Source organism: Pipra filicauda, unplaced genomic scaffold, assembly GCF_003945595.2.
Source record: "Pipra filicauda isolate LSUMZ 115617 unplaced genomic scaffold, ASM394559v2 scaffold117_size3949168_pilon, whole genome shotgun sequence".
Lineage (NCBI taxonomy): Eukaryota > Metazoa > Chordata > Aves > Passeriformes > Pipridae > Pipra > Pipra filicauda.
The window spans coordinates 109,249-123,388 of record NW_024103629.1 but is presented as its reverse complement, the minus strand read 5'-3'; the positions used below and the strand labels follow the sequence as shown (position 1 = coordinate 123,388).

The 14,140-nt window shown below is 37.8% G+C and overlaps 1 protein-coding gene across 8 annotated transcripts; it reads left to right on the top strand.

Annotated features, from left to right (window-relative positions):
* The first annotated feature begins 274 nt into the window (after positions 1–274).
* CCDC82 (coiled-coil domain containing 82) lies at positions 275–13,594 on the top strand. Of its 8 annotated transcripts, none has more exons than XM_027723373.2 (8): positions 275–312; positions 868–1,423; positions 1,892–2,126; positions 3,297–3,389; positions 5,517–5,641; positions 6,484–6,654; positions 12,582–12,767; positions 13,330–13,594. In XM_027723373.2, exons 2-8 carry the CDS (start codon positions 875–877, stop codon positions 13,393–13,395), a joined length of 1,425 nt encoding a protein of 474 aa, XP_027579174.1. In that variant the 5' UTR covers positions 275–312; positions 868–874; the 3' UTR covers positions 13,396–13,594. The 8 variants fall into 8 exon arrangements, with proteins under 8 accessions (XP_027579174.1, XP_039241282.1, XP_027579177.1 ...); XM_039385348.1 differs by lacking the exon at positions 275–312 and adding an exon at positions 335–532; XM_027723376.2 differs by lacking the exon at positions 275–312 and adding an exon at positions 335–634.
* Positions 13,595–14,140: the final 546 nt, after the last annotated feature.

Below are 14,140 nucleotides of genomic sequence, written 5' to 3'. Positions count from 1 at the left end.
ACAGATTTTCCTCAGGAATGTATCTAGGCCGGACAAAAACAACTAATGCACCCCACGCCATTGCTGCCTGAGACCTGCCGAGGCGGGACTCGAACACGACACCTCTACACCTCCAACCACTGCGCGCCAACCCCCGCCGCGGCCCGACAGCACTTCCGTAAACACAGCGGCAGGCTGAGTGACAGGGGGCGGTGGCCAATCGCGGTGCCCGGGGCGGTGGGAGGGGGGCGGAGCCTCCGCTCAGCGGCCGAGAGGGGCCGGGCGGCGGGAAGCGGTCACGGGGACGCGGCAACGGCGGCGCGCGAGCTGACGGTGCGTTCGCGTTCGGCCCGTCCTGTCCCGTCCCGTCCCGTCCCGTCCCGTCCCGTCCTGTCCCGGGGTGTGGAGGGGGCCGGCACAGCTCGGCGCGGCGCGGGTCCCCTCAGACCTTCTTGCGGGGCAGGCAGAATAAGGGGCAGCAGCTGTAGGCACGGGCCGCTCCGCAGTGGGCCCTGAAGGCGCTGGTCCCGAGCGAGCGGTCCCGTCAGAGCAGGTCTAGAACGGAGCTGGAGGCTTCCAGGGTTGGGAGAGGACGGTGGGACCGGTAGCTGCGCTTCAGACCTGAGTTCTTCAGTTTATCCAGAAGCGCCACTGGGTGCGGGCGCTTCTGCTCTTCTGCATGTTTTCAGTAAGGTGTATCGCCTTCAGAAGTTACTGTGCAGGTTTATTTTTGTTTGATCCTGGTTTCCACGCGTGTCTCTTAATGGTACTGTCAAGTCATAAGTGTATGTAACAAAATATGTATGCTTATGTACTTTTTGTTTTTTTAATGGCATAATGTAATGAGTGCTTTGTCTTACCGGTTTGTACTTTGGTGTGTTGCCACAGCCTCCCAATGGAGATAAAAGCACCTGTCAGAAGATACGAAACAAGAAATAAGGCAGCAGGAACAGAGCTGTCGTCTTCCAAGTCCCGGGTCGATTGGAGGCGTACTAAAAGGGAACTCATACTACTTGACAGCAGTGACGAATCCTCAGCTACCTCTGAGGAGGAGGAGCCTACCACATCAGAAAGTGAAATAGATGAAAAGGATGAAACTTTCATTAAGAGCAGTCTTTCAGATCGGGAAGAAAAAGGCCACAATGCAGAAGGAACAGATGATGAGGAGGATGAGTGCATTGTGCCTGGGAAGCGTAAGAGGTCGAACACCTCTGTCTTGTATGACAGTGATGAAAGTCAGGACAGTGACGTACTGGTTAGAAAAGTTTTTGCTAAGCGCCGCTGTATAATGGATGAGGATGACAGTTCCGAAGAACAGCAACCTGATAAAACGTGCCCTACAGAGAATGTTCCTACTAGTAGGAAACAGAAAGTGTTTGCAAAACTGAAAGAACTTGCAAGAAAAAGTGCAGCTCGGAGATCTTGCAGCAGTGCAAATTGGGAGGTCTGGGTTTTTTCTTTGAAATTTAATTGGAGAAAATATTTAATGTGAGGAAAGGCAAAGACTAATAGATATAAATCAGTGGGATTTTTTGGTTTTGAATGCATGACAAATCAGTAGTTCTGTCACATTTTAATAGTCACATTAACTAGATAGCAATATTGACTGCTGAGAAGCTATCAGATGCTTTTTATCAGGAAGCAGAATACCTGCTAAAGTAACTTGGAGATCTCAGGTTAATTCCTACAGATAGACTGAAGAGAGGTACATGGAGATGGCTAATTTAAATCTGAAAATAATTGTCATCTGGTACAGAATGATGTATTTTTTGGAAATGTGTGCCTGCTTAATTGTTACAAATTGTGAACAAATAGTGTAATGAGATGGTCAAAAAGCTAGTATACGTAGTATTTTGTCAGTGCAAATACTGAAAATTCTTGTTGTTTGAAGTACCTTTTAAAATTTAATTAGGATTCTAATAGTGAAGCAGAAATAGAAGAGGAACCGCTTTGTCACTTGCCCCTCACACCAACAGAAGGTAGTGAAACTGACAGTGGCAGCATGGAAGATTTTATAGTAGAGGAAAATGAAGATGATGATAACGATGATGACAACAACACAGAGCGCGTAAAGAGTGAAAATCAGCCACAACAAAAGCAACTAAATACATCAAATAGCGAGTTGCTGTCATACTACATCCCACAGTGTAAGATCAAAATTAGTGGTAATTCTGTATGTATAACTTGCTTGTAGTACTGTTATAAAAATTAATGGGCTAAATACAAATGCTAAGTAATAGGATATGATATTTTGAAAGCAGATTCCTAAAGGGTTCAATTTATTGTGGAAGCAGTCTGATTGCCACAGTAAACTTTTGCAGTCTTTCGGTATCTTAATTAAAGAGAGAATATAATTTCAGGGGAAGGAAGGGAAACTTTATTACACAGAATTTTTTAAGTTGGTCTGATTTAGGATGAAGTAGGCTGCCGATGCCACAGTCATTCCTGTGGAGACCTGAAAACATCAAACTCCATCCTGTGATCCTGTGATAAAGGCTAAGAGCAGCTATGTTAATTCTGTCCAAATTCTATTCTTACCAGGAGTTTGAAGGTTTGGGGCTTGGGATTTTTTTTTTTTTAACGTATTTTATTCTGTGGTGGTGAGACTTGGGAGTAGAGGTCTAGAGGGGTTTCTGACTTCATTGGCCAAGACTGGCCAAACTGCATAGAGCAAGAAAACTCTTCAAGTTGTTCTTTTATGAGAACCGGTTTCTGGACGGAGCAGAGACATTTGAAACAGATTTTTATATGAGTTATTTTCTTCTGTATTTTGTTATTCAGAAAGAGGTATGTAGTGATTCAGCAGTCCGTGCTAGTGTAGGTGATCACAAGCATTTGTGGTATTTCTTCCCCAATGAAAACCTTAGCAGAACTGTGTGTATTTGAAAGAAAGATAGAAAAAATAAACAAAACCAAAACAACAACAACAAAACCCCTCAAAACAACCAAAAAACCACAACATAAGCCTGGTCTTATCTGTTTTGCATTATTTCTTGCTATTCATAGAACAAATTATTCACTTCTTTTAGTGTTCGTAGCTCTTTCTGTGGGCTCTTGCTGAAAGCATATGTGACTTGAGGATGCTAAAATTGTGTAGGATCAGTGGGATGAGAAGTACACTTTAAAGGCAGAATCTTAAGGGTGTGGATGTTGTACCTCGCAATTATTTCTAAATCCATATTTAAATAAGTTTAAAATTCTAAATTCACAATAATGAAAAAAAGAATTCTTCTTACAGGACTTCTAACATTGCTTTTTTTTTTTCTGTTTTTTTTCCCTTTTTTGGGTAAATTCTGATGATACTGCTTTCTTCCCAGTACCTCGCTGTGATCATTATGTACACTTCAAAAGAATAGTAAAGGCTTTCCTCATAAATGCAATTGATGACACTTTTCTGAGCTCATTATATGGTAAGTAAATCACATTAAATAACATTATAGTGCATTCAAAGTTATACAAAGCCATTTATTCTAGGGAGGAGTGTTTCTCCTGATTAGAATATAGAGCTGAGTCCTGAAATCTGCATGTGGTTTCCCTGCTCTGTAACTTTGGCAAGAGAGGGGAGGTTAGACTAATCTTGAAAAAACGTGTAGACTTAATTCTTTTAAGCCTAGAAGGCTTAAAATGCCTTTTTGAGATGAAAGGAAGTGTTTCTGTGTTACTGATCAGTAACCTTTCCAGCATGAAAGCAAAATTAGTTTCAAAACAATGAAAACAGTGCAAGGTCAGCTGATTTGTCAAAATTTTTTGTGCTCCATAGCTTTTTTTCCAAGGAATTTGGTAATAAATAATTTTAGCTATGGCGATGACTCCATATCTGATTTTTTTCCTTTCTTTTTTTCTAACATTTGTGATTTCAGATAAATAAAGTTTAGCAGCAGTCAGTACTTTTTGTCTTGTTCTTTCTGGGGAAGTGCTTTTTAGCATTTGGCCTAGTGGGGCTGAATGACAACCTTACATGTAGTTTCAAAAGCACTGTAAAGATGGGATCAAGGAGAGAACTGTCCAAGTCAGATTGTGGAAGAGTCAGTAAAGTGCCAAAGAGAGGAAGTTTTGGTGTTATCAGAACTAAGAGGAAACAGAGAAACTGAAGTATACCACAGACCTCAGAATAAAGGCTGTATATTCTTGGAGTTAAAAGTGTCTTTCATCTACCACTGCTAGTTCTTTCAGGTGGTCGGTTTGTTTTGTTTCACTAAGTGAAAACAAGCTTATGAAAAGTACTAAGTAAACTTTTCCAGATTAATGTTGTAATAGCTTCCGTCTATTTCAAATGGTATCTGCTCTATAAAATGTAGCAACTTACTGCCAAGGTGCTGGAAGTAGGTGAGCTCTGTGGGGGAGCTGGAGGTTGTACATGAACATTGAATAGTATGAACATAACAAAAAAGTATTTTTGTAATGTAGATGGATTTTTCTGAGTTAATGAAAGTGAATCTCTTCATTAGCTTGAATCAAGAGTAGCTACTATAGTATTAGAGTTCAGACTTGCTTTTTATTACAAGGAATTTTTTTATGGTCTAGCACAGCCTCTTCATGCTTATACTGTAAATGTGTGTGTGTAAAGTGAATAGGCAAAAACAGTTAATTGCAATTATGAAATCTATGACAATTAATGGTTTTATATAGCAAGCTAGATAGACAGTGGTCCTTCTCAGTTCTGGTGGGGGGGGTTTTTTAATAACAGTATTGCTAGAAGTGCAACCGGACGTGCCCATCTCGTATTGGCCTTTTTAGCCACCAGCGTGCTTGTAACAAACGTGGGTAAAGCCCTTCCCAAATGTTTGTTTGCGAAGCCCAGTCATGATGATTGCTAGAAGACATGAGAAGGTAGCTGTGTTAAGTTGTATGTCTGTACATGCTGAAGTTCCAGAACAGTATGCATTGGCCTGCACCTATGAAAGTCCTATTTAATTCCTGGAGTCCAGCGTGTATTTGGGAGACAGTACTGGAACAGTTGTAATTTTACTCATCCTCATGCTTGTTTATTTATTTTGCTTGAGTAAGTATTTGGAAGTACTTATGCTGCCTAACTCAAGGCATCTGACTGTGCTGGTGGAGTGTAAAGGTCAGTTTCTCTGTGCTCTTTATAAGTAACAAAGTGAGTTGTCAAAATTCGTGCTGTGAAGTAGCTCAGAGCAGTTTGTTTTCATGGATTGCAACCACCCCCCTTATGCGTTAAGAACAACTTAAATAGATTGGACAAAAAGCAAGACATTTCTCCCCTCCTTCCTCCTTTTCCATTCTTTTAAATGGGATTGAGTCAGTGGATCTCTATTTGGGATGACAACTTTTCACTTTAACTTTGATTGTAGAGTTTATTCATGTACCACTTTTAAAATAATTAAATATATTCCTTTATCAAAGATGCATGGATCACTTTTATGGGTAACAGTAGCAAATATATTGAGTAATAATTTATTAAAATCATTCATAGTTTTTACTATGCAGAAGTATTGTGTCCTTGCAAATTTTATCTCAAGAAACTTGTATAAGAAAGGGTGGTCAGCAAATTAGTAATGATTCTCACTGAGCAGATGGAACAAGACAAAAGAAGTATGCACAAGATATGTTGCTCTCACTTCATTATTTGGACGACCGCTTCATTCAGCCTCGGCTTGAGAACTTAATCGCTAGAAGTCGCTGGAAAGATCGATACAAGGTATGTAGATTCTACTTTAAACAGTGAAGTGGCTTCCAAATCAAATCATTACTGACTTTTTTTTTTTAACACTATAATTCTCTGTAAAGGTACAACAATTGGTGTAGTTATATATACTTTTTAATAGAAACTCATTGTTCTTTAACTTACATAATTTGTTTCAATGCTTATAAATATCAGAAATATTTTATGTGTTTATAACCAGATAAACATTCAGGTAGCAGAATGGAATCTCTTCTCAGCTACCTGAATGCTTCTCCTGCTAACTTCAGCAGATGACTTTTTGAGGATTTTTCTATGACTTTGTAAATGTTATAACAAAATTTCTTCCTCCTCCCACAAAAAGATAAACTAGTATGCTCATGAATCTTCTACTACTACTACAAAAAATGAAGTCAGTATACAGGAACAGAGTCATCATATGCATACTACTAGAATAGTATTAGTGTGATAGGTGTGGTGATCTAATAATCACTGTAATAATGGGGTCTGGCCAGTGCAGAGAGACAGTGTATTTATTTGAAGGAGAACAACTGATGTAGTTGCACCCCTACCCCCTAAAAGAAAAAAAAGGTATGAGAAAAATTCTGCCAGGATGTAGTAGCCATTTTCTAGGTCTGAAGCCAAAAGAAAGAATTAATGAACTAGAGTGAACTGAGTGAAGTGTTGGAAGATGATGGAGAAGGTCTGTGTTCACAACTGAATGATGAAAGATTGCAGATTTGAATCTCTTTCATTTTTCTTGGACTAATTTTTTGTGAGTACAGAGAACTCATCACTCTATTTGAGGCATTATTCGTTTTAGAGAGATTCTTTAATGTTATTTGAAATCTGTTTTTCAGGAGCGTGTGGATTGTTACCCAGATGTTCGCATAATCCTGAAAAATCCAAAAACTATGTCTTGTCAGGCCTGTGAATTGAAGCGGTATTGTAAGTTTAAAGTGTTGCTCTCTGGACAGCTTTATAATAGTAAAACTTTGGAAGTGGATGACTTCATGTCAAATGACAAGCAGGTAACTTCAAACAAGCACTCTATTTTCAAGCTTTGTGTAGTATTACAGAAACTTACCTATCAACACATCTATGTCTATAATGCTAGAGGCAAGTGTTAGGCTATTGTATTTCCATGTTTAAACCCTATTAATTTTTAAATATGAGGACCATTTTATAGTTTGAAGTATAGTCTTGGATTTAGCTAGGAATTATGAAGGAAGTTCCTATAAAACTTGACAAGATGAATGGAGTCATTCCTCTCTGTCTGCCCCCCTTCCCTGTTGGGAAGGAGGTAATGAAAAGTATTGTCAAATAAATCCAACTTTTATCAAGAAAATAAATTACATCTTTTTCTATGATATTTGTTTTTGCCTGTGTCACGATGATCCGTGCAATATTTCCTCCCCACTTTTACCACCTAATATTAGTACTGGATGCAGCAGATGTAAATGCTAATAAGTGTACCCAGCCACGAGCTGGGCTTCATGATAAAGGATAAAGAACTCTAAGACATATGACAGGGTTGTTGATAACTCTTTCCCTTAAGTCAGAATTGACATTTGCCTCTATTCTTTTCTCTGCTTCAAATCTCTGCAGTCAGAGTCCCATCCAGGGCAAGAAGGAAACTCTAGGTACATGGCAACCTACTCAGCATGCTTGTCTTTTGTGGTACTTGAGGAAGTAGTATGAAACTCTGTATCAAGGAGGCTGACAGCACACGTGAAGATTTACATACTAACCAAAGTACTAATATGAGTACTCAGTTATTTCTAAAGTAGCTTTTTGTTTTGTCAGTAACAATTAATAGGAGATTGAAAATCCTAAAGCAGATGCGTATCTTAAAAGAAGGGAAAACAGTGGTAAAGAAATTACATGACCGATGCTCTGCACGTGCCTGGCATTCCTGGGTTTCACCAAGTACCAGAGAAATACTATGACTTTTTTTTTTTTAAATCTTGATAAGATCCTGTGTCTGTATGCCAGGAGTCTGAGACTTGAAATTAAGAATTACATTTTCCTCATATTTTCATATATTCTAAATATCAGAATGCCTTTTCATTGAAGGTAGATCACTTGAAAGCCCTTTACCTTTGTGTGTGCCTATAATACCCTTAAGACTTTCCCGGCAGGGATCTTGCATTGATTAGCTTTCAGAAACATTGTAAAAGTAACTTTCTGTATGATGGACAATCATCTCCCTTCAATGATTGTGTTTTCTATTTTGTGACAAATAAGGTTTGTTCTACATTGGGTCACTAGGTTTGCTAATTCTGTGCCTACTATTCCTCTAGCAGTTGGAGCATCCCCGTGTACTCCAACAGTTCTTGTTTGCTCTAGGTCCAAACACTGAGTGAAATAGTGCCCTGATCATCCTAATAGTCCAAGTGCGACCTAGTCAGAATTTACTGCTTCATTCTTCAGATTTTTTTGCTCACCTGCTATTTCCCACATACCTTTTCACTCAGGACAAAGTATCTTGGCATCTCAGTTGCATTGACGCTTGAAGTTGCTGATCTCGTTTTGAGAAGACTTACTGCATTATCAGAACTACTTGCATTTTTTTCTCACTCAATTGTCTCTACTAGAACATTTTAGATTAAATTATATTTTTGGAGTGAAAGATATCTTTCCTGTTGTTACATGATGTTGCATTAGGCAGTCAATTTAGATAACTTCAGGAGTCACCTAAAGTAATTTAATAATAACATAATATAATTTTATTTCGTAGCTGAGCCTTTTGAAGACCTTGACTAAACTTGGGTGTTTCTAATATTTAGACATCATCCCTTCAAATTTACAGCTACATGTTATGACTGTTATGCTCTCCTTAGGTAATGTAATTCATGACCTCTTATGAGAAACTCAAAGTACGCAATTTGTCAAGAGTAAAATATTGCTATAGTTTACCAAGCTGATATCCAAGTGTTGCCTTTCTTCCCTTTCAGGAAGCACAGATGGTATTTTTGTTTTCTTTGTGAGTGTAAAAGAATTTTTGAATACAGCTGAAGTTCCTCACTGTATTTGCTGAAAAGAAAAAAGTTTCAGAACAAGTCTTTTATTCAGTACATTTGATAATGAGGTATAATGGGATTTCTTTTGCAAAAATAAAGTGAAGCCCTTGTCAGACTGGAAGTACACTGTACTGAAGTGGAAGTCTATATGGTTTGAATTTTTTCAAATTTTCTAACTTAGAGATTTGAGGGGGCTCAGTGTGATTACCATGTCATCATCTTGGGCTCTGCATGTAATGCAGGAGCTAGGAATATCTGTGCCAGTTTTTCTTAGATTACAGACCTTTCTGAGCAGCAGTTGCTGATACTCTGTTATGAAAAATATGTACGTGCATATTAGTCAAGAGAGCGAGGCTTTTCCAGCAAGGTTTTGCCACTTGTTTATTGCAGGAAAACAATGAGGCCTCCAAGCACTGATACTGCAGGCTGTTGTACAGTCATTATTCCTTACATACAAGCCTCTAAATGTAGATCACTAATTTAAAAAATTTCAGTTTTTCATGGGAAGTGTGTGCCTTACCTAACCAGAAATAATAAGGGAACCAGCACAAGAATTTAATCTTTCTCAGCTTCCAACTTAACTGTGGAAATAACAGTAGCAATTCCCTCACTGCTGACCAAATGTTGTCCTACATAAAGCGTTGGCTGTTTTTCACTTTGGAAAAAACTTGAAATATTTAACTAACTTGCTAGTTCATTTTTGTCCTCTTTAGCTTAAGAGTAGAAAATGAGAGCTTTTTTTACCCTCCATACACTAGCATCTGAAGGCATGTCTGCTATGTGCATGCTCAGGGGCTGTAAAACAGTCAGGAGGAAGAGTAATTGAGCACTTTCCAGTAATTTTTTATAGTGTCTTTATAATGCAACATTTGTGTTCTTATGGTGACCTGCAGTTTAGACTGCTAAAAGTACTGTTCTCAAGTTGTCTTTAAAGTTCTGATGACAATGCATTGATCGACTTGTCCTGCCAGTTGAGAAAAAAAGAAAGGAGGAAAAACTAAAAAGAAAAAAAAGGCTCATAAATCTGCCATTTCACAAACCTGATTAATTGATAGAAAAGGTAGTTCAGCAATGGCAGATCAGATTGAATGGAAACACATAGTTGGACTATCTTCTACAGATTTGTTTGAAAATACCCAAGGAAAGTGGATGTGGAGAGAACAAAGACAGACCTCCAACCCCCTTCTTCTGCATAAAACTTTCCTTTTCTCTCATCTCTGAAGTATTCTCCTTTACCAATAGAAAGAGAAGAGAAACAGCTGTTCCAGTTTTGCTTAGGCTTTCAGTAATTGTTCACTGTGTAGGTGCCAATTCTCATTTCTTCATGGTCAGGGGAATCAAACAGTTTAGAGGTATAGGTGTCCCCCACACTTCCTTGCTCTTGTGTCACCTGGATTATAAACTGTTTCCTCTCTCGGTTTTCATGTTCTGCTTCTGTTTATAAACATGCTTAGAGGACATGGATTCAGTCACTACATGTTATGCTATTGTCAGGCCATGCTCCTGCATTCCATACAAAGTGATTTAACACAACTTTGGCTGATAGGGCCAGCTTGAGTAGATAAGTTAAGCATTAGGACAGAGGGACTGAGAACTGCAAGAGGAAAAAATTAGAATCAGTACAGTACTGAGATTCTTTCCAACAGTGCATTCTGAAATAGCTCTTTATTTTTAGACTATCATTCTTGCTTTAAAAACACAATGCATAGTTACATTTATATGATATTTAGCTATTTGCATTTGGCATTTCCCCAATGTGGCAGTACTTTACACCTCGCATATAAATAAGCTATGAAATTCATTGCCACAAGATATTTTTGAAGGGAAATTATTAGTGGGTCCCAAAATCCTGCTAGCTGTTGTCACAGGGTAAAGAACTGGGCCATCAGTTTGATGCAGGATGGTATCTCCTGTTTTGCATTACATAATGTTCCAAGTGCCACACCTCATTACTTGGGATACTTGGAAAGTTTTGAAATGCTCTACAAAATACCACAGCTCAGTTCTTGATTGTTTCAGTATTTGAAATGATAATTCTGGAAATTTGAATAAATCAAGCATTGGTTTGTAGGTTTTGCACTTCAGAAGCACCTGCAGCACCAAACACAAGCCTTAGCTTTTCATTTTTGGAGATAGTAGAAATGGAGCTGCATATAGGTACAATGTGTGCATCAGCAGCAGAGAATTACAATATAGTAATAGGCATTTTTTATCTCAAGATGTTTAACAGTGCAGTTAATAACCATTTTGACTTAGTGATATTATGTCTGCTGATATCAATTGAGCTGCTGGTTTTATATAAAAATATGTTTCAGAAATTAAGTATATTCATATATTTAAGGTCAGGTGTTTTGAGGGAACTGCTCACAGATGCAAACATTTGGTCGTGCATTCAGAAAAGCTCGCTGAAAATGCAGGTTGTAAGCATCAATTAAAACTTAACCTTCTTGTAATTTGAGATAATTCAGATTATTACCAGTGGCAGCAATAAAAGGTATCAGTGTTGTGGCTCAGAAAAAATCATTTTTCAACTTATAACACAGTTGGTTCTTTTATATATATGTGTGTGTGTAATGTTAAATTGTACAATTGCAGCTTGCATTACTGATGCAAAGAACTCTGACCTTTAACCATTTATGTGCTTGTTACTTGCAAAAGTGTGACAAGACATCAGTCCAAAACAGTGCTGTTCTTGAAGGATAAGCTGATGAGGTTTGGGTTTTTTTTTTTCAGAAAAATTAAATCTATTTCTCGTGTATGTATCAGGAGCTGAATTTCTTTATGTTTGTATTAATTATGTTGCTTTGAGTGTAGAAAACCTGACCCCCAAAAACCAGCCAGACATGGATTTCTTACCTAATAGGCTTTCTCTCCTTGGGTTAGAGTAGTGATCGGTGCACCTGTGGGTCACTTAGAGAGGATAGAATCCTCTTCTGACTTGCCATTGTACCTACTGGAACTACTGTTCTTGTAGAAGTGGGACAAAACATACTCTTGTGAAACACAGGATGTCCTTAAATGCAGGTGAAAATTGACTCTTTTTTCCCTCCCCACATCTTCAATTTCATATACTCTTAGTGAAGATTTAGGATGGCGAAAGATTTTTGTAACCAATGTATCACTCTGTATTTTCATCTTAGTGCTGATAGATTATAACAAATTTACTGTAATCCATGTAGTAACAAGCATATTTACCACTTGTTTACCTATAAATACTGCTGTAAAGAAGACTGTGAAATAAGACAGTTCTGTCTATTCTGCATGGAAATCTTAGAAATAAGACTGGTAATAACTGGGAGATGTAGAGTCTTTGATTTCTACAGCATTGTGGCCTAGCTGTACCTTTCACAGATTAACGTCTGCATTCTACAAAACCTCAGTTTTCATATTTTATTTTTATGAAATTCAACACACCCCCTTATATTTATTAAATAAATGTTTTGAGGCATATGTCTATTTGTATACTTACGTATTTGTTATTGAAAGTTAATCAGTCTACAAAATGTTAAAACTGGTATTTCATGTCCTAGGAAGTACTTACATATTAAGCAAAAGTAAACAAATTATTTCTCTTCCTCTGCTTTCACAATATGATGGTTGTCTAAAGTGTTAGTGATTTTGTAACAAAGTTCCACCAGGAGATATGAAAGATACCACCAATTATAAACATGGTTGTGTTTGCAAGAAGACCGTTCTGATAAGCTGCCATTGCATAGACTTGCTGGCTGCCTGCTTGCTCATAAATCGTTGTGCTGTGGCTGTGACAACTACATGGTTTTGTACTGATTTTATGCATGTAGCATCATTCTGTTTATTTCATTATTCAGAAAAATTTCCTGTACTGACTAGAGTCATACTAAATTAACTTACCAATTCTATATATTGTCAAGATAATCAGTTCTATCAGAGAGAGTGATTTGTTTGTTCTGGCCTAGGTTTTGAAGGTTGGCTTGGTGTGTGCAAATCGTACAAGAATTTATCACAATTTGAAGCACTTCAAGTACAAGTTGTATGTGGATTGCAGCTCTGTTGCCGAATTGGATGGTGTTGAGGATGAACCAGTCAAAGACACCGTAGAACGGCTTTTCAGCCACTTGGAAGAGAGTGGGTGGATTCAGAAGGTATGCCCAAATTATTTCCTCTATCCTTTTCCAAAGAGATAAAAGTACATTGAGATAAAATGTCTGATTTAATTGATCAGTTCTGAATTATTGGCCTTGTATAATACAACTCAGCTTAACTGTTTATCCATTTCTGCTGACCCAATCTTTCAAACACGGCTATGTTGCTGTGCTCACATAGAGTTTTTATCAACTTTTGACATGAAGCTTTTTGACAGCTGCATGATCTCTGGGCTGTGGAGGGCAAACTCCTCTTTCATTTGAAAGCAGCAACACAACAAACTCGAGCTTTAACTTAGAAAGATGGAAAACACGTACATAAGGCACAGAATATTTTAGAATTCTGTTTATTTACACTGAAGCACTTTGAATTATTTAGGAACACTTTATAAACTATTTTAAGACAACTTGAAGTACAATTGCATTTAGCAAGCTTTCAGATATCATTCTTTCTAAATTGTTATTGACGTGTTTGGTAATGTGTTGAACAAGAAAAAGCAGTCTTTACATAACCTAGTTATTAAACATTGATTAAATAATACAGGTTTTATTTCATTTGCAGAGATACGATGATCTTGAAGATTGCATGGACGATGCAGACAGTTTTCAAGAAGAGAAAATTGATTAAGTGATCATACAGCTCTTTGAAAGACATCTTATAAAAATTTGAATGGCCTGCTTTATCTGCATGCACTTTATCTCTGCTTTGACTTCAAGATTCTATTTAGGCTACACCGAAATTCATATATGCCTTTAAACTGCTGTTTGATAATGTGTTGTATCTTTTTTTCTCATCTGTGTCAATAATAACCCAAAGGTTTACCAAATCAGTCCTCCAGTCTTACTGCATAAATCATTTTAAGTTTCCTTCTGTTCTTAGAAATAACAGCTCAATATCTATTTACTCGTGAAATAGAACTTCCACCTACGTATATTGAGCTGTATAGTAGGAAAGGTAGGAGATGCTGAGATCTTTTGAAATAAGTGTGTTTGGAAAGGTAAGGCTATGTTATACAAGAACTTATGACTGCATCTTACCGTCCTTATTGCTCACTATATGCAAGTAGGTCCAGCCAGTTAGAATGATAGTTACAATAAACAGAACCCAAATGCAAAGATCTATTTCTCCTCTGAGGAATCAGTATAGACAGTTGCAAGGCAACAGAGGAAATATTCTGCGGTCCTGACTACATTTGCAGCACAGTAGTCATTCCTCTCTTGAGAGAGTAGGTGATGAGTCATATTATAGGCGTCATACAGACTGAGTCTGGCTTAGCCATCTAAATGAACACATGGGCCCTCATTGCTGTCTCTGATAAGCAGCTGGGGCAATTTACTCAGATTTTAAACATCAAATTATGTTGTGCAAACAT

Coding starts and splice junctions, on each gene's coding strand:
- CCDC82 (XM_027723371.2), top strand. Junction 1,424..1,891: donor GCAGCAGTGCAAATTGGGAG/GTCTGGGTTTTT, acceptor AAATTTAATTAG/GATTCTAATAGTGAAGCAGA. Junction 6,655..12,581: donor TCATGTCAAATGACAAGCAG/GTAACTTCAAAC, acceptor GTTCTGGCCTAG/GTTTTGAAGGTTGGCTTGGT.